The sequence below is a fragment of the Electrona antarctica genome, assembly GCF_951216825.1.
Source record: "Electrona antarctica genome assembly, chromosome: 5".
In the NCBI taxonomy this organism is placed as follows: domain Eukaryota; kingdom Metazoa; phylum Chordata; class Actinopteri; order Myctophiformes; family Myctophidae; genus Electrona; species Electrona antarctica.
In genome coordinates this window covers 13,733,328-13,759,632 of record NC_136810.1, presented here as the reverse complement: position 1 = coordinate 13,759,632, position 26,305 = coordinate 13,733,328, and the positions used below count along the sequence as shown (strand labels likewise).

Genomic DNA, 26,305 nt, shown 5'->3' with positions numbered 1-26,305 from the left:
CTATATATTCCGCCAGGCATGAAGTGAACAGTGCTCATATACAATTGCCCGTAAAAGAGTAGCATATAGTAATCTCTCCGCACCACTATACCTTAAACATACAATGTTGTTGTAGGAATAAACACGTATTATGCAAACGGGAGGAAGTGGACTAAGAAGCCAAACCTGAGTTCCTGTATTACACAAAAAAGATGGTGGTGCCCCCATTTTACCAAATGGGGTTCCCATATTGGAGTATGATGTGGCATGCATGCATAGTTTGCATACATACATGCATACATACATACATACATACATACATACATGGTATACATACTGTAGATATATTAACTAGTGATGTGGCACACATAATACAGTATGACTTTAGCAGATTGATATGTAATAGAGTATTTAGTAACTAGTGATGTGGCATACATAGTCAGTACTGTATGACTTTAGCAGATTGATATGTAATAGAGTATTTAGTAACTAGTGATGTGGCATAGTCAGTACAGTATGACTTTAGCAGATTGATATGTAATAGAGTATTTAGTCACTAGTGATGTGGCATAGTCAGTACAGTATGACTTTAGCAGATTGATATGTAATAGAGTATTTAGTAACTAGTGATGTGGCATACATACAGTCAGTACAGTATGACTTTAGCAGATTGATATGTAATAGAGTATTTAGTAACTAGTGATGTGGCATAGTCAGTACAGTATGACTTTAGCAGATTGATATGTAATAGAGTATTTAGTAACTAGTGATGTGGCATACATACAGTCAGTACAGTATGACTTTAGCAGATTGATATGTAATAGAGTATTTAGTAACTAGTGATGTGGCATAGTCAGTACAGTATGACTTTAGCAGATTGATATGTAATAGAGTATTTAGTAACTAGTGATGTGGCATAGTCAGTACAGTATGACTTTAGCAGATTGATATGTAATAGAGTATTTAGTAACTAGTGATGTGGCATACAGTCAGTACAGTATGACTTTAGCAGATTGATATGTAATAGAGTATTTAGTAACTAGTGATGTGGCATACATACAGTCAGTACAGTATGACTTTAGCAGATTGATATGTAATAGAGTATTTAGTAACTAGTGATGTGGCATAGTCAGTACAGTATGACTTTAGCAGATTGATATGTAATAGAGTATTTAGTAACTAGTGATGTGGCATAGTCAGTACAGTATGACTTTAGCAGATTGATATGTAATAGAGTATTTAGTAACTAGTGATGTGGCATAGTCAGTACAGTATGACTTTAGCAGATTGATATGTCCTCATGGCCCACATGCTGTCATCTCTGCCTCGGCTTTTTGAAGTTAAATAAACACCATGTCACAGGATCCTCACCATGCCACCCAAGCTCTGCAGGATGTGTGTGTCTGTGGGTGCGTGCGTGCGTGCATGCGTGCGTGCGTACGTGTATGTATTTCTGCACGTGTTTGCACGTGAGTGCATGTCTCTGTGTGATTGTGTGTGTGTGATTGTGAGTGTGTGTGTGAGTGTGAGTGTGAGTGTGAGAGTGTGTGTGTGTGTGTGTGTGTGTGTGTGTGTGTGTGTGTGTGTGTGTGTGTGTGTGTATATGTGCGCGTGTCTACGCATAAGAGTGTCTCTCTATGTGTGTGCGTGCCTGCATGTGGTCTTTGTATGGTTGGTTTTGTGTGTGTGTGTGTGTGTGTGTGTGTGTGTGTGTGTGTGTGTGTGTGTGTGTGTGTGTGTGTGTGTGTGTGTGCGCATGTCTACGCGTAAGAGTGTCTCTGTGTGTCTGTGGTGCCTGCGTGCGTGCGTGCCTGCGTGCGTGCGTGCGTGCGTGTGTCTGTGTGTGTGTGTGTGTGTGTGTGCGTGTGTGTAGTCATTTACACAGTAAAATCCTTAGTCTTCATTGCATGTGCATGAGAGTGTAAAAACTGATACTCAAACCCACTCATATGGGTCAATTTGTATACAAATTAACATCTTGCGTGCGTGCGTGCGTGCGTGCGTGTGGTGGTGGGGGTGTATGAGTGTGTGTGACATGTTTTGCCATGACAATGGTTTTGGGTGACAAATAGCACTGTGACGCACTTCATCCCCTGGTCGTGATCCGGGCCATAATAAAAGACAGTATCCCCTTTGAAGAATTTTAATGAAGGCCTGCTCATTCCGCCCATGCAGCGCTGTGCTACGATGAGCTATGTACCGTACATGTCAAGACAAACAAGACCATCTTTTACGGGGTTAGACATCAAATACGTGTCGTTTTATGTCAATGCTGCATGTCTGCATGTCGACTTTCATTATTTTCCACTAAATAAAAACAAAACTAAAAAATCCATCTGGAATTTAAAGCCTGATTTATATATATATATATATACTCGGTTGCTTGGGGTGCAGCGCAACCAAAGACAGAAGATCTACAAGGTCATGGCGAGCGGTTAGATCTTCTGACACGGACGAGCACCCAAAGTGTAAATCAGGCCTGTTTTAGATGGCCGTGTTTTGAAGGAGGGCGGGGGGACGTCTCCAAACAAAAGTCTGTCTGGCTGTTTGCCGCCCGTCAATAAGAGCCGACTGCAGACCCGGCCCTGCATGTCTGTAATTTCAGTTTATAGCTGTAATTATTAAAGCCCCTTTAGACATTTTTCATCCGTTTGCGTTTGAAGCATAAGCTCTAAATAAGTTGATTTGGGTTCATGAGTTGTTTTAAGAAAATTTACACACAGAGCCAAAAAACAACAAAAAACAAACCAAAAAAAAAGTCTGTGTCATCAAATTATCTTTGACACAGAGTAAGAAACCATTATCGGTGTGTTTTACACTCTCAGGGTTAAAGTAACACTAATAATTGGAACTTTGCGGCATAATGAAACATGCCTTGAGGAGAAAGCTTCACTCTTTTTTTCCTTTTTTTTTAGCACAACACACTGAATCAAATTTTAATTACTAGCATGACAAGCAACTATTATCGTAATTAAAGATCCTTATACTTATTTGTAATTGGTGTTGATTTTTGGTTTGCGCCATAGCCTTCCAATGTGTGTGTTATGTGAAAAGGGAAGGGAATGTTATATAAATTAATGTATTATTTATCAGATGGTGAATTAACACTAATGATTCAAGCGATGATAACACTAATGATTCAAGCTGTATAGGTCTAATATATATTAGACAGTGGGGGTTCCCAGACAAATGTTTTAATAGCATCACAATTGGTTTAACCACTTTAACCCCTATGGTTATTTTCATATATATAGGCTATTTTCAAAGAAAATGAAAATAATAATGAAGCATTTTAGCCACACAACTCTTGTATGGGGGTCCCTGGCACCACATGTTTTCAGATGGGGGTCCACGGTCAAATTCATATTCATTTAGGGGTCCTCCTTGACATGAAGAGCCTCAGCAATACAACACAAAAGCAACTGCAAGGTTTAGCCACTAGAGGGAGTCTACCATTGCAAAGAACGGTTCCCTGGGGAGCTAGACTTGACTGTGAATAAGTACATTGCTCAGGACGGTCAGACTCAGTATCAAAACTTGTGCTAATTCGATTTGCCCTGAAATTGCAAAGTCACAATTATCACCAGAAACCCATTCATGAATATTAGTCACTAGGCCATGTAGACCTATAGCATTACAAAGTGCAGGGGGGGGGGGGGGGGTGTCATTATTCATTCAACAACACGGAGCATTGATACATAGTTTTGAGTCGTTGTCAGCGAGCCCCATTCTTTTCCAATTAGCCCTTACTTTATGACCATTACTGTTGTGGTCTATAGTCAGCCGAGGAGGGCTAAGCCATCTGTACAGCGCTGTTGCCACAGTAGTGTTGCAACCTATAACAGCCAGACTATAGGCCTATAAAAAGGCCGTTTCAGATCGTTGCCTTTAGTTTTCTGTACAACAACTACACGTGCTCAGTTGAGAGCTCTGACTGGAAGCCCGTCCCATCCCCATCAACATGCCGCAGGAGGAGGCGTGTATATAGACCTTTTGTTACCTGTATTAGTCTGCCCTGTACCTGGCTGGCTGCACTTGGTTACATGCAGGACCTGAGTTTAACATGTCGTCAAAAGGCAGGCAACAGAGAGCGGTGAGCTGCCAGAGCTTCAGATCCGACCGAATGCACCCGATCGACGCTGTTACTGTATTATAGGGGGACAATTTAAAGCGATAAAAAAGGAACAAATGTGATTTAAGTTCAGCAGCAGCTGTACTTTGCAACAAAAACAACAACAACACCACAAAAAGCAGGACCGAATCCAGCCTTTCCTAAAGCAACGCTCCACTCGAGAACTCATTCACCCTGTCAAGCTCCGACCCTCTCTCTCAAGTTTCAGTTTGGAATCCTCAACTAAACCACCTTTCCAGGTTCTTCGTCATCATCATCACCTCACCTGAGCTCTTTTTTTTTGGATCATGGATGTCAGACGCGTGAAGATTACTAATACTATTAAGGCATTTCACCACGTCTGTGTCGCGGGAAGCAACGGCCGATGCAATACGTGCATCTGGAAAGGTTAAGAGGAGAAAACCTGCCAATGTTGTGAACGCAGAGAGTGTCTGTTCAGTGCATGGCCTCTGCACGAAGTGGGAATGATCATGCACAGACCCCTCCGAAAGTGGAGTTTATACGTGTTCCTGTGCTTTGGCATCATATACCTGAGAATTGGGTGAGTCTCTAAACCATGTAATTAGGCTATATTGCTGTCTGTCTATATATGTTTGCATGTTGCGTAAAACATGATTATCAAACGCAATGTGGCACTGTGCCAATTATAATGATTATAATTATTAGCACACACACGAAAATAAATAAATATATAAAGCACGAGTGGGCATCAAAAAACCCTGTGTGTATCAACTTTAAAGCATGCGGTTACACATTAATCTCCAGCAGGTGTTTTGCAGTTTCAAGTCCTCTCAAATGCCTATAGCCTGTACTTCTGGAAAGCGTCGGGGGATCACTGCAGGCTGTGATATATATCATATATTATGGGGACGATAGTTGTGCTGTAAGGCAACAATACGTTTAATATTCACCGATCCTATATTGTAAGTGGCCAGTGGACACACTGTCGGTGTTTGTGTTCGGCTCCCAACTAGCCGCTTGCTTTTGCTTTGTCGCAGCAGATAATTTGAGCCGCTGTCTCCTGCATGCATACCTTCATTAATAGCGGCAGTGCAGTGCAGGCACACTGAGTTGTATTTCCACATTCCATTGGCCAGACGGAGTCTTTTACCTGTTTTGCAATAGCTCACCTGGGCTGGATGCATAAACACCGAGGAATTCTATCCCTGCTTCCTCTGCTGCCCCCACCAGCTTATACTGTAGCACACAGCTGAAGTGTTACCGTCATATGATCACACACCACCTTGTACTAATATACACTGAACTGTTGTGAATCCTGGAATTATACAGACATGCTGTGAGGAGTGCGCCTGCTCCGCACAGTGCGCAAAAGACGCAACAGTCCGCAGTTGCGCGCGCGCCTTTTGCGCAAAGGGCGAACGGGCCATGTTGAGCAGGTGAATGAAAATATAGGAGGGCCAGGGATTCTCAACTTTTTTTTTTTTTTTTCTTCACGGAGCCCTATATGAGGCCACGAGCCCCATCCCAATTTCATTCCCTTTCGATTTATTTATTCCATCTCCGAGTCAGTCTGCACTGTAAAACCCTCAGGTTAAATTACGTCTGAGAGCTATAGTGTAAAAATTGAACCAAATGCACCGGGTCTATTTGGTGGCTATAACACATACACCCATGGAACCCCCCTCTCGCCCTCAGGGACCCTGGCCCTAGGGGTCCGCAGAAGGACCCCACTAATGAGAACCAGTGAAATAGCTATAGGGCCCAGCAAAATATCCCTTAGTGCACGCATCTACAAGCTTAACCTATATAGCCTATAAGATAGATCATTAAAAAAGGAACTAAAGAATAGCTTATCTCGGTCGAGGTTGTTACGATTATTATTAAAAATGTGTCCTTCCTCAGGTGGCGAAGGGGCTCCTCTCCTCTCAATTCGCAGCGCACCGTGCCTCTAAAACCACTTTCCAAGTTCAAGTTCCAGTGATGATCATATCATATCATATCATATCCAGTGAGACATGTAGCTCAAATAGGGGGGGTAATTGAGGCGTTCACACATTGGCCTATATCTCACTATTTATCAAGCTAAACTGGTTAGATCATTCCCGTATAACCCAGGGACAAATCTGTCATGATACCCTCTTCCTTTACAGTGATGGAGCCTCTGCAGGTGACGAATGAAATGCTTGGGCTGCAGCCATAGCCTTCCACTACTTAAAAAACCACGAGACAGATGTGTTTCCAATATCAAAGAGTGCCAGAAATATAACTATTATCTCTAACAATAGTGCATGGCATCGTATTAAAAAAAGCCTATAGAGTCGTTGTATAAGTTAATAACTGTTGTGTGTCACTTCAGAACCACGTGCCAGAGGGCAGCAGTCCAGCAAAAAAAAAAGAAAAAAAAGGCAGATTGGAATGTGGATTTTTGCGCGTTTTGCTGTGTGAATGGGTGCGAGCCGAGGTTGAGGCTCACGCTGCAGCCCCATGCATGCAGCAGTGTCTTTTGTTTGTTTACTTTTGGCTGCGGCTGTGTGATGAATGAAACGCCTGTCTGTCCAGCGGATCAGTGGATCAGTGTCACTGCATTGTCCTGTTTGTGGCTGCAAAGTGGGCGGATTGCAGCGTCTCTCTCCCTCCCCTGCCCAATGGCAGGCACTGACTCTCATGAGAGCGGAGAAAGGCACGCTCTTCTGCCATCCGAAATCCCTAAAACCATCACCATTCCGGATCGGGAACCACATTCTGCAACAGTCTCTATGCGCCGAGACATGACAGAGCAGCCAATCCGCGCGCTGTCCGCCGCCGCACACGCACGGCCCTGCTGGGAGCACGGAGCTGCATAGCACCAAACACCAACACGCCACTGGCCGCCTGACGCGTCGCTCCAAGCGGACAGCAGGGAGACACGCGCACCGCTCTTTTTGCTGGAGCCACAGAGGAACTTAAAAACGCCGCGCGCCCGGCCCCGGGGGGAATTATTTACGGAGTTTATATCCTTGATCCTTCTTCTTTTTGTTGTTCTTCTTCTTCTTTATCTGCTTCTCATTCTGAATCTGAAAAAAAGTGGCATTTTGTTCAATGTCATCATGATCATCTTCTCGTCGCGCAGTGTACTGCTGTCAGTTTACTATCCTCAGATCTTCCTCATCCTCACGAGTGGCAGCTACCTGTAAGTCTCTTGATTCATTCATTTCAACTGCCCCCCCCCCCCCCCTCATTTTAAGGTCGGAGTGGGACCCCGAAATCTACTGTAAAATCTTGTAAAAGCAGCGTTTATTTAACTCTGAGAGTGTATGAGCGAATGGAACCAATCATTTAATTTATCATGAATTCATGCACCCAGAGATACAGACCTGGCTGTAAATTGACCCAATTAGCCAGTCGCATTAACTCTAGTGTGTGTGTGTGTGTGTGTGTGTGTGTGTGTGTGTGTGTGTGTGTGTGTGTGTGTGTGTGTGTGTGTGTGTGTGTGTGTGTGTGTGTGTGTGTGTGTGTGTGTGTGTGTGTGTGTGTGTGTGTGTGTGTGCGCGCGCGTGCGCGCTCTCTCTCGACCAGAGATTATGCATTTGGGTTATATAGCTATATATCGTTTACTTTAGAATTCCCTGTACCGCGGGTTGTTGCTCCTTGTCTCAAAGATAAAATGCTGGTGGGAACCGTGGGATACAGGGGAACAGGTATTTTATTGAGATCATTGTGTCCGTTTTATAATCAATAATCGGTTAACATTTAGTATTTAGTATAGTATATTTAGTAAGTAGCCAGCTATATTCATCATCAAACTCTTGTGATATATAGGCCAGTGATGAGTGCGCACTTCGCGATTTCGAATAAACAACAAAAACAAACTATCGTTTTAAATGTGTTACACATTCACATTTCTAGATTATGTGCAATATAGCCTAATAACCCAGTCAGTGAGTGTTCCACGTGGGAACACATGCAGTAATTAGTTGCTAACCTAACCAGTACGCACGCACTGACATGCTTCCTACAGGTGGATAAAAGCGCGGCCCGTGCGAGGTGGATATTTAATTAAGATAACAAAAAACAAATATGAAAAGAACTGGAGGGGTGAAAAAAGCTTTCTTATCTTTGCGCCATGGTTTCCTTTGGCCACGGAGTGGCAGAGATGTTCAAGACAATTAGATGTTTTGAGATTGTCATTGCGAAGAGGAGAAACATGGGCAGCTTTTACGCATGCGAGGCTTGCGAGCCCTCTTTACCTGTCAGAACTTGTGGAGAGATTACGTTTATGCATTACATCACCGCCGACTAATTCTCAGTATTCCTTAACTTATAATTTCAAGCCACATTTTAAACAAGCGGAATAAAAACATCTTCCTGCGACGCTACACGTGATTGACACCATAATATGTTGCGGCTTTGAATTAAACGAGAAATACTCTTGCGAGGGGGTGGGGGGACGTTGGCTTTCTTAAATCCTTTCCAAAAAGAATTTCTCAACCATGCTCCCTTTCTTCCTCCCGTTGACTGAGAGGAGACCCTAAACCTGATGCCGAAATAGATGTGGTTTTTGGTTTCAGTTAAAAGTGGGGAGCTACGGCTAAGTTTAGTGTTGGGTTTGCACATTAAAAACTACATACCATTGTTTGTTTTGATAATTTTTAAAATATGCTTTATGTTCGGCGTTTCGCCATAAAAAATGATATGTTTGAAGGAGAAACTTTAAACCGTGGATTAAGGGAAAAGGAATGCGATATTATTACCCCCCCCCCCCCCCCCCCATCCTCCAAGTATTCTGCAGTCTCTCATTACACATCCACAGCTAATGTTTAGGCGCGTTAAACTCACAGTGAAATGTGCAGAGCTGCATGGGTGGCAGATGATGAGCCGTCAACACACGTTATGGGGTCTGTTCAGAGACCTATAGCTGGTTTCAACACTCACAGCACCCAGTGTTCCACTGGGAATGGGAATCATAAAAAAAACAGTAGCACCTTGACCTCATTAAGCCAACATTAGTCTCAAACAGATATTCGTTTTTCAAAATACAATGTGCATGCAATAACACTTCAATCTCTTGTTTTTAGAACAACTGATTTTGTCTAGTGGAACTCTATTTCTCTCTGGAGTATTAGGTAGGCCTATAGCCTATAGAAGGCAAGCAAGCAATTGGAGTTCAGTGCATTTCTGTATATAATAGCCTAAGTATATTAATGGATTGTGGTTGTGCATGCATGACTCTGCATTTGCATTTGAACAACTTTAATTTATACCTTCTCACGAGGCTGAAATATTTCGATTTTTTGAAAATGTCTTACTTTATAGGATTCATTGCTCTAGTTCGAGGCATCCATGCAGCGTCTGCAGTTTTAGTAAATCAAACCTTTGTTTTATTTCAGTGATGGTAGCCTACTGGTTCTAAAGAGTATATTTTTTCTTGGCATCACTTAGGTAATTAGTAAAAAAAAAAAGAAAAAAGAAACGAAAAAGCATTGGTGTAACATTAGGCCAACTCGTCAACAGGTCAATATATACTGACATGCTGGGAGTTGTAAATATTAGCAGTTTGAACAGATATAGATTCTATATTTGTGACTATATCATTCTCCAAGCTGCTGGGGCACACACACACACACACACACACACACACACACACACACACACACACACACACACACACACACACACACACACACACACACACACACACACACACACACACACACACACACACACACACACACTCATCGCTAAGCAAACAGAATCGCATTTGTGCTCTTTGATGATGCAGTGATTTAAAAGCTTAGCTGTGGAATTTTCTGTTTTGCATTGTCTGATGGTCTGGGTTGCTGTCTGGCCTAATAGAACAGTGGTTCTGATGGTCTGGGTATGGTTCTGATGGTCTGGGTTGCTGTCTGGCCTAATAGAACAGTGGTTCTGATGGTCTGGGTATGGTTCTGATGGTCTGGGTTGCTGTCTGGCCTAATAGAACAGTGGTTCTGATGGTCTGGGTTGCTGTCTGGCCTAATAGAACAGTGGTTCTGATGGTCTGGGTTGCTGTCTGGCCTAATAGAACAGTGGTTCTGATGGTCTGGGTTGCTGTCTGGCCTAATAGAACAGTGGTTCTGATGGTCTGGGTTGCTGTCTGGCCTAATAGAACAGTGGTTCTGATGGTCTGGGTTGCTGTCTGGCCTAATAGAACAGTGGTTCTGATGGTCTGGGTTGCTGTCTGGCCTAATAGGACAGTGGTTCTGATGGTCTGGGTTGCTGTCTGGCCTAATAGAACAGTGGTTCTGATGGTCTGGGTTGCTGTCTGGCCTAATAGAACAGTGGTTCTGATGGTCTGGGTTGCTGTCTGGCCTAATAGGACAGTGGTTCTGATGGTCTGGGTTGCTGTCTGGCCTAATAGAACAGTGGTTCTGATGGTCTGGGTTGCTGTCTGGCCTAATAGGACAGTGGTTCTGATGGTCTGGGTTGCTGTCTGGCCTAATAGAACAGTGGTTCTGATGGTCTGGGTTGCAGTCTGGCCTAATAGAACAGTGGTTCTGATGGTCTGGGTTGCTGTCTGGCCTAATAGAACAGTGGTTCTGATGGTCTGGGTTGCTGTCTGGCCTAATAGAACAGTGGTTCTGTGAATTAGCAGGTGTACCAAACCAAGTGACAGAGACAGATATCTAAGGGCCACAGGGGGGGAGAGTTTATCACACCTCAGATTAATAAAACATCACGCTCTATTCTGACCCGAGTCCTGGAGACGACCATGAAAATATCAGTGCATAAAATTACAAAAACAAATTTGTGGCATATATATATATATATATATATATATATATAAATATATATAGGCAAAAAGAGTCCCAAAATTAAAAATAGCTGCATTATCTACAAGCTCGAGTTGCAACACGTTGTGAACTTGTAAATCTGCATATTTTTGAAAATGTTTGAATAGGCGGAATAGTGGAATAGCCATTTGATCACAATGAGAATTGGAAACTGCGTCAGGCTCACACAAGCAGTTGGCTTTGACACGATTAACACAGCGCTGCCAACAAATGACACACAATACAACTGGACTCACACAGACACTGCAGAACACACAATGAGACAGCAAAACGAATGCACTTGACAACAAACAGCACAGACCGCACAACTGTAAGAGATGCATTGATGTTATACTGGCCACAACGGAGTGGCTGAGATCAACACACTAGCTTGGCCTGCATGGCACGTTCAAGACAGCTCTGTTCCACTGTTGTCATTCATGCCACTAGTCAGGCGATATTAAAGATTGAAATTCAGTTTCCTTAGGGGAATCTGACAGCTGCTGAAAGTTGGGGTACCATTAATAATAACCTATATATGCAAGGGAAACAAATCTGCTTTAAGTAGCATGAGGTGTCAAACTAGGGTTTTTTTCATGATTCTGAATCCATTGCAAGCATTCGATTTTGCATGAAAAACACACTTAGGCTACAAAACCGTCATAGCGACCTTTCCAGGTCATCATTTGTGAGTTTTTACGTGCAAAACAAATGCTTGCAATGGATTCGGAATCATGAAAAAAAAATAGTTTGACCCCTCACATAATACTTAAAGCAGAATGAATACTAAAGCAGAATGAAAATGTGTAAATTTTGCCTGCATATTACCCCAACTTTAAGCAGCTGTCACAGATTGCCCTAATTAAGAAAACTGACTTTCAATCTTTGTGAGGTGTGTTACTAGACACCTTTACAAACACATTGGTGATGCCATTTATTGGTATGGAATTTATTCCCAGATTGGACATTTTTCGGGTAATATTCCCTGACTACATGCCTGACTGTACAGCATAGGCGCCGGAGAGGGGGTCATTTGGGTCTGAATGTCCCCGCACTATTGGGGAATGGCGGGTCTATTTATTTATTTATTTTTACCGATCGGTGCTGGTGGTCTCTCCAGCACCGTTCACATTTTGTTGCGCAATCGTTGTTGTGTATTTGCTGCCGCTGCCTGCTTGCCTCTCGTGGCAATGACTTCCGTAAATACGTGCAGTATAAACTGCAGTTGCTCTCTAGTCTCAACTCTCGATCTCGAATATTGCCCTCCCCACTTTTTTACGTCCCGACGGCGCCACTGCTGTAAAGACTTTACCGAAAACACAAGCATCAGATGTTGAAGATCTTGAGGGGGTTCCAAGGCCAAATTAGTTAATATAGCATCAATTTAACCACTTTAACCCCCTACATGCATTTGAAAATAGCAGATCTACAAGCTCACAGCGTGTCATAATGTGATGCACTTTGAGCTTTACAGTACACCCGCTATTTCCAAAGAATCTAAAAAACAAATGTGAAGAATTTTGACAAATCTTGCATGGGTGTCCCAGGGAGAAATTTAAATTCAGTCTTCAGACAAAGTTGGAGAAGCACTGATGTAGGCCAGGGCAGGGGGAGGGTCAGGGAAGGTCAGTGTGGTTTGAGTGACGTGTTCCACAACGTGGCGAAAGAGGGTGTCAAAACAAGCAAAGGCCTGGAATAGGATGTTAAACAAGACACACCTGTCCTGTTTGTGTCACATATATTTTGCTCTGTACAATTTTCTGTACCACTTGTCATGACTATTTCACTCTATTATATTTATTATTGTATAACTTTTAAGTTGACACTTAAAAGTTACAGAAGTCTCTTGTTGTCTCTTCAATTCAAGCAAAGTCAAGCAGATTAGTTAATTCAATCAGATGAACTGTTCTCAAAGATTATTCGTGAACGCAGCAACCATCACTAGGGTATCATCCCTTCTGTCTCTACAGAGCACACCATGAGACTGTGTGAACAAAACCTCAGTTTTGTAAGAGATACATGCCTTGTTGCAGTTATGTTTTCATTTGAACATGTGGCTTTGAATTTAGAGATTTATTTTTTCTATCTTTGTGGAGACAGTCAATCAACCGGACCGGAGAGCGTGGTTGGCTATACGAGCGAGTTCAAATCAACATTCACATCTTTTGTTCTGAGTGGTTCTGGGGGCAACATTTGAAATTATTATCTTCTTGGGATCGAACAGAAATATGTATGATCGTCTGGGACAGAGAGGTCTCCTACAAGCGATTCTTCTGAAGGGGGATCCACAGAATTCTCTCTCTTCTTTCCACTATCTTTCCCTTCTATCAACCCCCGGTCTTTTTGAAGCCCTCTCTCTCTCTCTCTGGCTCTCTCTTCTCTCGTTGCTTTTTTTTTTGCTGACACACAACTTGCTTGCGTCGGCCTGCCTCGCTTGTGGTGAAACCCTTGGAGGCAGACGTCATACTTCAAAGCTGGCATTCGCCTCCGCACTCGTTTATGTCTCCTTCGTCCCTGACATGTTTGAAAAGTATGTATCTGCAGGGTTCGGACTGGTTATAAACAACATTCGCTGGTGAAAGCCCCGGGTTTTGTTTAGCTGTGTTTCCGTTTTTCTTTTTACTCTCGCTTGCGGTCACAAACCCATCTCCAGCATGTGTTGATATTATCACATCAAACCAATAATCGAGATCAATCCTCCCCCCCTCCATGCATGCGCGCGCGCGCGCGCGCGCGCGCGCACACACACACACACACACACACACACACACACACACACACACACACACACACACACACACACACACACACACACACACACACACACACACACACACACACACACACACACACACACACACACACACACACACACACACACACACACACACACACACACACACACACACACAGGCACAGATACTAGGGACAAGTACTGCAATTCATATCATAATGGAGTAATAATAACCTTGCGATACAACTTGACTTGTGTCAATAGCTGTACATGTTCTTCATGCATTCCCAGTTGTGGCTTGAGGATAACAAGAAATTTATAGACAGTGTTTCACGCAGAGAATGTGTTTCAGACACATAATTCTAGAAATCATCGTGCATAACATTCTGTGTGACTTTCTGGTTAAGAAAGTGAACCTTGCCTATAAATTTGAGAGGCTCGGTTACAAATTGGGGTATGCATTGTATCTGTGCGTGGGCCCACAGTTACCTACAGTAACAATTAACACGAAACCCCAACGTGGTGCTCTATCAGCAGCCAAACCAATGTGGAATGGCATTGTCAGTAAGCAAATAAGCACTATGTCGGTTTCCCCCTTCCAGGCTGTTATAGCGTGCTGCACGATACTCTATTTCACGTTTGATGTTGGATACTATTCTCAGATATTCTTTTTGATTTACCCCTAATCCAATAAATAGCTATACTTCATGCAATACGATGCTCTGTGGACCGCAGATTCATCAATCACTGGCTGAATTGAATCCTACTCTGGAGAGTTTCAAACAAGTGAGTCAGTCTGACCGTTCTGCAGAAATTCTAACTCAATGTTTTTGTGTCTGTCTGTGTGTGTGTGTGTGTGTGTGTGTGTGTGTGTGTGTGTGTGTGTGTGTGTGTGTGTGTGTGTGTGTGTGTATGTGTGTGTGCATGCGTGCGTGCATGTGATGGTCTGTGTGTGGTGCGGTGTGTGATATATGCGTGTCTATGTGTGTGTGTGTGTGTGTGTGTGGTGTCTTTTAATTTGGCAGGGCCTTGTCCTCGGTGGTAGCTTTGGGTGCCAACATCATCTGCAACAAGATCCCTGGGCTGGCGCCGCGCCAGCGGGCCATATGCCAGAGCCGCCCGGACGCCATCATAGTGGTCGGCGAGGGCGCCCAGCTGGGCATCAATGAATGTCAGTACCAGTTCCGCTACGGCCGGTGGAACTGCTCGGCCCTCGGCGAGAGGACCGTCTTCGGTCAGGAGCTGCGAGTAGGTCAGTCTGGGTTACCGCCACGCCTTTACGCACCATCGCACGATAGCAGATCTTCAAGCTCAAAAAGCACCAGGAAGCAGCACATTTTGAGCTTGCAGATCCGCAAACTCCGGCACACAGCACCATAGAGGGTATGCGCATGCATAAAGTGAATGGCAAATCGAGTGGCAAATTGAGTGGCAAAGCAACAGGCAAAGAAAATGTAACATTGTTTAACGTTGTTTAATGCAATCAGATAGGACTTTTCTGTTCGGATGTATGGGCTGCCATGGCCAGAAAGTAGTTTTTGCCACTCAGTAGGCATTCCTGCATAACTTCCTGGTTTGATGATGATGTCACGCGCATACCCTCTATTGTACGGCGGGGCATATGATATAGGCATCACTCAGGAAGGGCAGTATATGTGTGTGTGTGTGTGTGTGTGTGTGTGTGTGTGTGTGTGTGTGTGTGTGCGTGTACTTGTGAGTGAGCGTTTGGCATGTGTTTGTGCTTACGTGTGTATGTGGATATTATGTGTTTGCATTGTGCTGGTGGTGGGGCGGTCCTGGAATGTTTCAAGCAGTGTTGCTTTCATCTAGGATCTTCCTGGATTCTTTTATGAATATTTGAACACAGAAAAATGCAATTGGTCATACGGTGTATATGACAGTATATAACATGTGGATGTCTTGCACATTGGTATGCAAGGTGAACGTCCCAAGAACGTTTTTTTAGAAGCCTGTGTGTGGCGTGTGGACACAGATAGTCGTGTGGTAGTAACAGTGATGTTTTTTTGTTCTGAAGACAGAAAAGAGGGTTACATAACAAGCGAGGAGCATCATCATCATATTTTCTCTCCAATACAGACAGTACCAGACAGAGTATGTATCAACAATAATGGTACCAGCCCCCCTACACCCCTTTGAGCCCTGTGAAATATGGCTCTGCACAAAGCCAAACCCAAGCTACACACATCACACAGTGAAAACTCAAACCAGCATCACACACTCCCTTTGACTCTATTGTATAACCATTTTTTGCTGGCATTGCTCAAGAAGACGCGGCTCCAATGCGTTACCATTGATTCCAGCCCCATCCTCTCTCCTCGTCGCCGCCCGTTTCAGTTGACACTGTTGCAGTTCCCCAGGCGGCGTGCCGTGGTGCGGCGGCAGCGCTCTCTCTCTCTCTCTCTCTCTCTCTCTCTCTCTCTCTCTCTCTTTGGTTTTTGTTGATGTAGGAACCCGCGTCGAAACCTTCTCGGTTTAGGAGCATGCCGACCATCTCTGGGCCGCGCCAAAGTTATGGAAAAGCTACCGAAAGGCACTCAAGCCCCTAATGGGGAAAACGTATGGGTTTGAAAAATGATCTAGCAAATGAGGAGACAACTAATGGTATTATTGGAGAGAATGATTTGTGTCGACACTGAAAATAGATGGACACATCTGTTGTTAATCGGACTAAATTGGTTGTGTCCAAGCCCTGGCGGGTTCATGTTATTGTGTACATATATGTAGAAAGGTCCTATAACTGGACAAACATTTACAGTGCTTTCTTTCATTCTTTTTTCTTCTTCTTTTTTTTCATTTTTCTCCTATTTTGTCTGAGGCACTTGGCATTCCACAGAGCTCTTTTGCACGGCTTTTGTTTTACAGGGATTTTTATACATTTCCTTTCATTTAGAAACTGTTTTGTTGCCGTTACAGTGCGGTTGGGCTGTGCATTTAATCCGGTGGCTCTGTGAACAATCACTGCTCTTGAGGAGTGACTGATTTTGCTCCAGTCACCCTCCCCCCTACCCCCCACAAAAAAGGCATTTCTTTGTTGTAATTGTGGCACTGTCTTGGAATCCATCTGATTTCTTTTGCCACCCCCCACATTGTCTTTATTGTGGCTTTACATACCTTTAGAAGTCTTTGTAGTCAGAGAACTGCATGCAATGATTGCCTCTTCTCTCTATATATTGTTTCAATGATTTGTTATTGTTATTTTGCAATCACAGATGCTGGTTGGTCTTAGTATTTTTACATAATAATTCACAGTTAAACACAGAAGGAACCCACATTTTCTTATATCTAATGTTTTCTAAGCTTGTTCTCTCAACATGCAAAGGGATTTTTATTTTGAAGGAGGGTATGGGATGATGTGTGTTAGTTCGTTTCTGACACTGATTGGCTGCTGCAGAAATATTCTACTTGAACCACACCTCGGCCACTGATAGGCCACTGTAACATGACACATTGCAGAAAGCTTGTCTGCCATTGGCTACCTTAGACCGGTGGTTCCTAAAGTGCGGAATCTTATGGGTCTGTAACTCGGAAAGTGTAAAAATACTACACAGCATTTGTACAACTCTCAGAGTGCAATCAACACTGAGGATTTTACAGTGTTGATTGGGGTCCCAGAGATACAATTGGCATAACAAGGGGGGTCTGTGACTCTAATGCAGTGGTTCTCAGGGACTCAGGTTCCTTAAGGGGGTTTAACCCATTAAGCTCAATTTGGTTCCATTTGTATACTGTCAGTCGTGTCAGAGTTAAGGGGGGTCCTTGAAATTTAGACATTTGAGGACCACTGCACACGGTAACAGGTCATCTCGCCCCTTTGTCCGCCGACCTCACACCGACAGCTTGGTGCGGCGGTTCTTGTATTCTTTATTTTGTTTTACTGAGAATAAGGTTAGAAATAAGTTTAGGGTTAGGCATAGTTTTACTGGGGTTAAGTTTAGGAATAGGGTTAGGTTTAGGCATTGTTTTACTGAGGTTGAGGTTAGGAATAAGGTTAGGTTTAACCGTTTAAGCATCATATTACTTTAGGAATACCGCGTTGTTCCGCTGGCTGTACGCCCGGGGCGAGTTGGTAAAGGGGCGAGCAGTCTCGTATTCCTGCACACGTGGGTCCTTGAAATGAAAAAGTATGAGTTTGAACGAGTGCTTTAGAGAGGCATCTGTGATCCAGTTTACGGCGAGGTCAAGCTTCTCCACTGCTGTGCAGGAGGTGATCAGCGAGCTCATTCAGTTGCGTCAGTTGTGTCCCCACTCAGTCATCATGGAAGACCACAGACACACCACAATGCTACTGCTGCTGCTCCCATTCTGCCAATTGGGGGGAATGTGGAAAAGTGGGCCATTTAACTGTGCTCACTCAACACCTTATTGTCAAAGTGCCACCAGCACGCAGCAGCGTGCTCGCTCACTGTGTGCTCTCCAAGCGCCTTTGATGCTTCCCCAGCGTTTGTGGCCATTTTGTCGCTGGGTTGATTGAAGATGTAACCATGTTCTTCTCTCCGACTGTGTCCGTACGCATTACGGATGGCATATGAAATCATGGAACACGCCCCACACACTTCAACGATGAAATGTTCCAATCCCTTCTCCCAATCTTGCAAAATGCCCACATCATCATCCTAATCAAGCACAGGGAGGAAAAGTTGTCCGTGTCCCGCTGGCCCATTGAAGTTTTTCATTCAAATCCCCCCAAAATTATGAACACTAAACCTTTCCCCCTGCTCAGTGATCCAGTCGAACGTTTTTGGATTGGCGGGAGTGGAGATGCCATGCGTTTTTTTCAAGAGCTAAAGATCAGGCGACCGCAGGTCTAATGCATTCTCTCCGCGCTGCCTACTTTTGGAGGCCGCCTTGCCTGTTCTGGAGCTTTCCGTTTGCTTTCCAAGAGAGCACACATTAATAGGCGGGTTATTGAGAATTATAGAACCCCCCAAATATCTTCATTCAAGGGGGGAAAGGGGATCGTGTTTCTGAAAATTTGGTATTTTATTTCTCTATTCCACGGTAAATGAGAAAATATGCATTCCCTTTATAAGATGGCTGCTTTTGGCGAACGCCGCGTTGCCTTGACACTCAGAGACTGAACATGAGTCTTAAGGGTGGACGGATTGATGGAAAAATGGATACGGCTCCGTTTCGAATTGAAGCCTTCAAGCCTCCATCCCTCAACGGCTCTCTTGAGCAGAGGAGTGTTGGCTGCCCGATTATGCCTCTAACTGACAAATTGGAGAACAACTCCATAAACAAGGCCCAGGGATTCGAAACTGGCAATTTGAGCTTGTTTTGTGCTTCCTCTACAAAAGCAAGATTTAGCAACCTTCCTCCTTGTGCCCTTATTCTATTGCACTGCGACTGCAAGTGAGCCCTGGCACGCACGGGCGCCTTGAGTACATACAAGTCCATGAAATGTGGAGTGAATTATCCGGCGCTAACGGAGATGTGTGTTATGAAGTGGCATGTTGCAGCATATTAAGACCGTAATAATAGAATTAGAGTCAAATCCATCATCGCGTCCGCGGTGGAGGGAGGAGGTTGGTTGCAAGGCAGGGCAAACATGGACTCTAAAATATGTAATCCTTTGGCCTGGTATGAGTATGAGTCATTCTCACATATTCAGTATTGCCCCCCCATGGTATTTATTGTGCATACTTTGCATGCAATTGTAGCCTACACAGTGATGAGTCAATGATATAAAAGATGCCCATGTTTTGGTGTATAGTCGGTGTAGTCTAAGCCAGTAGAAGTCTTTTTAGATCACTGTTTTAGGTCCGGGGACCACCAGGCGGTTCAAATGGACCATTATGGGTCTGTAACTCTGAGTTAAATTAACACTGAGGATTTTACAGGGTAGGTTCCCAGAGATACAAAGTTGTATCAAACTGGGGGTCCATGAAATTAAAAAAAGGGTTGAGAATCACTGTTTTATAGACCAAAAAAAACGATTCCAGACCCTGTACCTTAAGTTGTGCATGTTATAAAAGTGCTCTGTCTTCAAGTTTATTTAACTTGACTCACTGCCGCTAATATGACCTAAATGCCTTTTGTGATGAATCCGCCTATTGTTTGAGTATCTATGATCCCTCTATTTCCAAGTCACTTAGCATTTTTTCTAAATGACATGTTTTGACTTGGGAAAAGCCTTATCTCGTGCACAATCACACATTCTTTTGGCGAACCACCTGTAACAGAGATGCCCCCCCCCCCCCCTCCATAGCGTAAAGAACCCGACTGACTGCAAGCGAGCAGCACACATGCAAGTTCAAATAGGCAGTGCACTTGACGTTAGCGATTAGTGCTCGGAAAATGGACACCTTTCAACAGCTACACTCAGGCATCAAAAGACCCCCCCCCCCCCCTTCCCCAAGTCCCCCCCCACACCCCATCACAAACTGGCCTGCTCTGGTTACTCTCTGTTTGACTTTCCAGCCAGTTTGTCACCGTCCTGATTCATGCTTTTTCATCTGAAAGAGGTTTCTTGTTGTGCCGGCGGTGAAATATTGCACAAGTTCAATGGCGCTGCCCCCGTGGCTCATTGCACAAGAATGGATGCGGCCAGGAGGGCCTGGGGTGGGGGCTGTGGGGGCAGGTGATGCAGCCAGGAGGGACTGGGGTGGGGGGGCAGCCAGGAGGGACTGGGGTGGGGGGTATGGGAGGGACTGGGGTGGGGGGTATGGGGGCGGGACTGGGGTGGGGGGTATGGGGGCAGGTGATGCAGCCAGGAGGGACTGGGGTGGGGGGTACGGGGGCAGCCAGGAGGGACTGGGGTGGGGGGTATGGGGGCAGGTGGAGGGACTGGGGTGGGGGGTATGGGGGCAGGTGAGTTTGTTGCCACTGAAGCAATGCCATTGTTTTCCATTTCACGGTCACAGTTTCATAGTACTTTCTTACACAACGGTGCGGCGTGCAGAAATAAGTGTAAAATAGCCGATAGAAGCTCACATCGCAATGCATTGTGAACTTGTACATCAGCACATTTTGGTTTGACTTTTTTTTTTAAATCCTTTAACCTACAGATTTGATAGATGATTTTATTAATGTATTGATATATTTTTTTGTCATTGATTAAATCAACCCTAATGTGAGGATCCAGGATCCATGCAGTCTTGGTTATGCTGCTGTGAGGATCAAAAAGTTTCAAATTTTCTAGTGAGACTCTAGTGAAAGATTGTGTTTGGCTCAGTTTACAGATGCGACATTCCAAAGTTTCAGAGAGCCTGCCATTGGCAATTCAGTGGAACATCAGTGAATAGTCCTAGCCTTGTCATATTTGCCAGGTGGGAAATGGCCTCAGTTCACACGACAATAGAGCGTCGCAGTCCCGCCCCCTGTCATGACGACGCCAGGCCCAGGAAATTAATCCCAATGCATTTTTCCCATAGACATTTCAAAAAGTATTTATTTAAAGACGGTTACGCCGTGGACAAAGCCAACTCCAGTCGTGACAAATCATGACAATAAACACAATATTTTGGACCAAACAAACAATTACAAAGAAGAAAAACAACAAAAAAAGTGTTGTAACCTGCTGTTTTTTTCTACTTTCTAATTCTTTGTTTGGCCCAAAACATTGTGTTTATTGTCATGATTTGTCACGACAAGAGTTGGCTTTGTCCGCGGCGTAACCGTCTTTAAATAAATACTTTCTGAAAAGTCTATGAGGAAAATGAACGGAGAATCATTTCCTGGGCCCTGGTAGGGGGCGGGACTGCGACGCTCTATGGAGAGGGGGGATTTTACAGGGAAAGATAAGGAAGGTTTTGGTCATTAGGCAGAGGCTCTGAGCCACTATAGTGGGAGGGCATAGTGACACGTTCGGTAGGATTTGGGCTTAACTCCGCCCACTTGGGCACCATCTTCCTGCCTACAAGTAGGCTAGTAGGCTGCTAGGCTACTTGGCTGCCAGTCTGTAGTTCGTAAGTTTGCTTGTCAGTGACACTGGTCATGATAGGATCTGTCTGTAGATGTGTTGTTAGCCACCTAGCCTCGCATTGACTTTCGGTCGGAGATATTACATAATTGAATAAACGCCTTCAACAACATTCCCTAACACATACTGTAGGCTCTTATCTGTGCTCCAACAAGCATGACATGATGTCGTGGTTGTCCCATTTATGGTCAACTTTGCTTGTCAGACTCGATCTGACCAACTCAGTCGTCCCCCATCTACTGCAGCTCTTAAATCAAAACAAGGCTGTTACTGTGAAATTGGATTATGTGACTGACCACTTATCTTAGTATGGACGTGAAGTGAAATTGAATGTTGTTGAAGGTTGGACACCCAAACCATACAGTGTTTATTTAATTATATTACATCTACAATGGTATATCTGTCTCCACAGTGAGGCTGTAAAATGTAGCCTAGCAGCCTACTAGCCTACTCGTAGGCAGGAAAATGGCAACCAGAATAACTCGTTCTGAGCGAGACTCCACCCTAATCCCTCCCTCTATACTGCTACGCGTCTTTCGAAAGCCTACACAGGTTGTGCAAGGACTCGCTGTGATTGGCCAGTATTAGCCACTTTGCGTGGCAGTCGGGGCAAACGCTCTCGCCAGAACATTATTTACTATTCTCTGCCTATTGGGTCGCAACTCGAACGGCCCCGAGTCGGATAAGCCAACTTCGCAACGTTTTACAGGGCTTGGTTTAGCTCGCTCGGTGGTGTTTCATGTGGCTCAAGTTCGCTTGAGACGGCGGGCCTCCGTCACGGTCTAGTCATGGAGCGACCAAAGGTTGCAGTTATCTGCGGAATTGTGCATTTCCCGCCAGTCAGTCAGTGACATCATCAGGGATAGTATATGGATATATGTCAGAACCTCTTCTGACATTCCATATGTTTATCCTTCCCCATCCATCCTTCCTCTTCGATGTCTCCCTTTTGACTGATACCTGTCCATTTAAACTCTAGACGGCCCGGCCTGCCCCAAAGTTATTTGTGCAGCCGGCGAAAACTAGAGTTCTCAACAGGCCCGAAAATTAAGTCCCGGCCCTACCTGGGCCCTCATCAAACCCTGTACACTCAAGACACGCTCCATGTATGGCCAGTGCACGCAACCTCGCCCTTTAGGGCAGGGTTGCTTCTCGCCCTCAGGCGTCTTACTGGTATATTTAGGTCTAGTCTGCTAGTTGTTGTAGGCGAGAGGCCGAGAGGCGAGAGGCACTCACGTTGGCCACAGAAGTGGGCGTGGTTAAAAGAACAACCCGTGTAGGATTTAGAATGGACCTACACTGTACATCTCCCACTTTACGTCAGTTTCTTTCACCCATTGCTATCCAGTCTGTTCTGCTTCTCTCTCTCAGCGCCTACTGTCAAGAAACTACAGCCTTTGGGGTAAGGTTAAGGTTAACTGTTTGGTATAGCGGGTTTGTGATAGGGTTAAGGTTAGGCCGATGCAATCTGATGAAGCATGAAAATATGACACCTGGATGATGAGAATGAACTGATGAAGACCCGGTTGCGGTCAAAACGTCCTTAATAAAATACTGCTATGGGAGCTGACACACAGTGTGTTATATGTTCCCTCAGTGTTCATATGTTTGTCCAGCCCCTGTAATGTTCACTTTTTGAATGTGTGTGCTTCCATGCGCATTTGGACTCTATTTCTAATGGGCTGTTTAAAACATGGGGGGAGGAGGGGGAGTGTGAAGGGGAGGATTGTGGATGCAGGGTTTATTACTGCTGCACAATGTACCGGAAATGTATCATCATCACAATATCAACATGTGCAATATACTGTACGCATTGCTTTTCAACAATCCAGGTATATAAGGATGTTTTTTTTACTTTGGATTTGAATATTTGTTTTTATAGTAGTGGGAGCAGGTGGTATAAATTCATTGTCACTAGCAGTAGCAAGATGCAAGTACAAGCTCAAAACACGTTGCTTCGTGCCACGTTTCGATCTTGCCGATCTGCTACTTTTGATGCTTTTGTGTGACGCATGTAGTACTATGATCATCAAGCAGGGCGCCAATTTACAAGAAAAACACAAAAAAGTTAGACAATTGAGAGGAGAGGCTTCTGCCCGGCAGAATTTGTTTACTGAGCACGAGTCGTATCGTTGTCACAATCATCGTCACAATCATCGTCACTTCATCAATGTTATCGCATGTGTTGCTTGTTCGTGCAGGGTTTAAGGTTTGGGCATGCCGTTCAAAAGCAGAGTATGTGAATTTGTGAAAACTGTAAGCTGGCCTCCATTTAAATTTGGTTACCATACGTCAGTGAGTGTCAATGTGCTGTGTCGTTGCTCTTGCATGTTTTGATATGCGCACGCGCCCGCACGGCCGGCCGGACACATGCACAAGCACAGACGCGCACACAAAAAACACACACACACACACACACACACACACACACACACACACACACACACACACACACACACACACACACACACACACACACACACACACACACACACACACACACACACACACACACACACACACACACACACACACACACACACACACACACCACTAACTACATAGTGCAGTTAATATAAAATCTCACAGCCCTAAATTGATCAGATCAATCTGATGATTGTGGTTTGTAGCCTTGTTCCAGAAGCATTGCAATGCTGCTTTGTGTTTTCCCTGAATCTGGTGTCTTTTGGGCACTGTAATTATCGCAGACAATTACTGGCTCAAGCAGTGCAAACTATCAGCCATCGGTGCAAATCACCATTGTGGATGTCAGTGTAAGAAAAGACAGATGCCACGCAGCATGCACATCGTGCATGTTCTGGAATAAATCAATTACGTTTATTGGCCATAGCCTTGTCTCTCACAGTCACTGCAACGAGCAGTCAGTCTATCAATTAATTGCATCCACATTACTAACCACTTATAAATTATATACTCTATATTTTCCCTCTACTCCCACTGTACCTTCGACAGGCAGCCTCTGTAGACATTTTTAAAGCGCAGCTCAAGACTCACTTCTACACTCTTGCTTTTAATTGATCTTTTGTTATTCATGTCCTCACTGTATTGCATTACTGCTCTTGTTTTTCTAATGTTTATGCCTTGCTTTTCTGTTTTTTTTTTCTTTCTTTTTTTCTCCATTGCTCTGTAAAGCACTTTACTTTGAGCTGCATTTCATGTCATGAAAGGTGCTATACAAATAAAGTTGTATTATTATTATTATTATTACATCAAATCTATTTGCCTAAAATAGCCGATCAAGCTTATACATTTGCCTATTATAATAAGCAGAATAGGGACACTAGAGTTCATATGGTCAAACTATATATTCTTTGTCATACGACAAATCGCTAAAACCGCTGATCTGCATTGCTTGTAGGTTGACTATTAACGCACACTAATTTGCACTATACTGGCCGGCTGCTTGACAAGCGATGCACTTAAATCGTTCAATATTAGGACATGGATATTGTGCTGAAGTACGGGAAGAAGAATGGGTGGAGCGCCCTTCCTCGGAATCTCCTGATGGTCATTTGTGGTGAAACTGTATCCCCGTTGAATGCCTCGAACACAACATGCACAGTCAGAGTTAAGACTAATAATGAACTGGCTGGTCGTTTGAACCAGAGCAAGGCATTCAAATAGCTGTGCGGCTTCATCTGATGTGCATTTATGACAAAGTGAAAGAAAAGCACGTTTGAAAAATTGCTTTTTTCTTTTTTTTACCGGGCTGGACAGTTTTAACAATGGCCCTTTTAACACATTCTGACCTGAGATCAGATTCTAAAAATGTCTTCTACATCCTGACAGTTTTCTGAAAAAGCTATGTTTCTATGTCAGTCGTTCTCAAACATTTTCATGTCAAGGACCCCCAAAATTACATGTAATTGGCAGCCGACCCCCATCTGAAAATATGTTGTTCTGCTTCCCAGAAGCAAAGATTTGAGTTAAAAACGTTCGCTCTGAAAGAATATATATTCAAAGATTTGCACTACATTTTCACGATTTTTCAAAAATAGCAGACCTACAAGCTCGTAGCGCGCCACTCGGTGGCGCGCTATGAGCTTGTAGATCTGCTATTTTTCAATAGCTAAAGCATAACATAATGCTAACACCAAAAAGGGGTTCCCGCCCAAAATGGGTTAAATCTGGTCGTAAAAATAGACATCAGAGTTGAGAGTAGAAAAGGAGAACGTTTCCGTTAAATATCAACTACAGGACAAACATTCCTTCCTTGAAGGCAGATCCATCAAGGAGGCTAAATAATGGCAGCCCCCTGTAAAGAAAAAGGGCCATGACTGAAAGTAAGGGCTTAGAGTACTGTGTAAAAATAACAGTAATGTGTTTTATAAAACCTACATGCTCACTGGACTCGTTCCGTTTCTCATATTTTACTGCTAACTTGACCTGGGAGTGAAGTGAACTCACAAATGAAATTCTTGCAAAAAAAAGGGAAAGAAAAGAAAGGAGAGAATATACTCCCCCCCCCCCCCCCCCCTTTAAGCTTGTGCAAGTTGCTCTTACCTCTTACATAGCACCTTGCAAGGTCCACTCCCTTGTGTATGTGAATGTGTAAGTTTAATAAAGACAGTCAAAAACTCATTCTTCAAAACAGGGACTTTTTTCAAGAACACACAAGTGGATATTTTGACAGTGGTGAACTCTCCCAGAATCCCATCAATCAATGAACGTGGTTTGAGAACTGGAAGTACCAGATATACAAGAAAGAAAACGTGCCGCTTCACGCTTGTAGATCTGCCACTTTTTAT

General features: G+C 44.0%; 1 protein-coding gene across 2 annotated transcripts in view; it reads left to right on the top strand.

Moving 5' to 3' along the window:
* Positions 1-4,144: 4,144 nt before the first annotated feature.
* Positions 4,145-26,305, top strand: part of wnt7bb (wingless-type MMTV integration site family, member 7Bb) — a gene marked incomplete at its 3' end in the record, with an annotated part of 52,008 nt that continues 29,847 nt past the window's right edge. Inside the window, exons 1-2 of one of the 2 annotated variants that reach the window (XM_079501319.1) lie at positions 4,145-4,652; positions 14,620-14,846. In XM_079501319.1, coding sequence (XP_079357445.1) covers positions 4,576-4,652; positions 14,620-14,846 — 304 coding nt within the window. In that variant the 5' untranslated portion in view covers positions 4,145-4,575. Of the gene's footprint in view, positions 4,653-7,135; positions 7,242-14,619; positions 14,847-26,305 lie in introns of those variants that run through there. The other variant, XM_079501318.1, reaches the window with a different exon arrangement.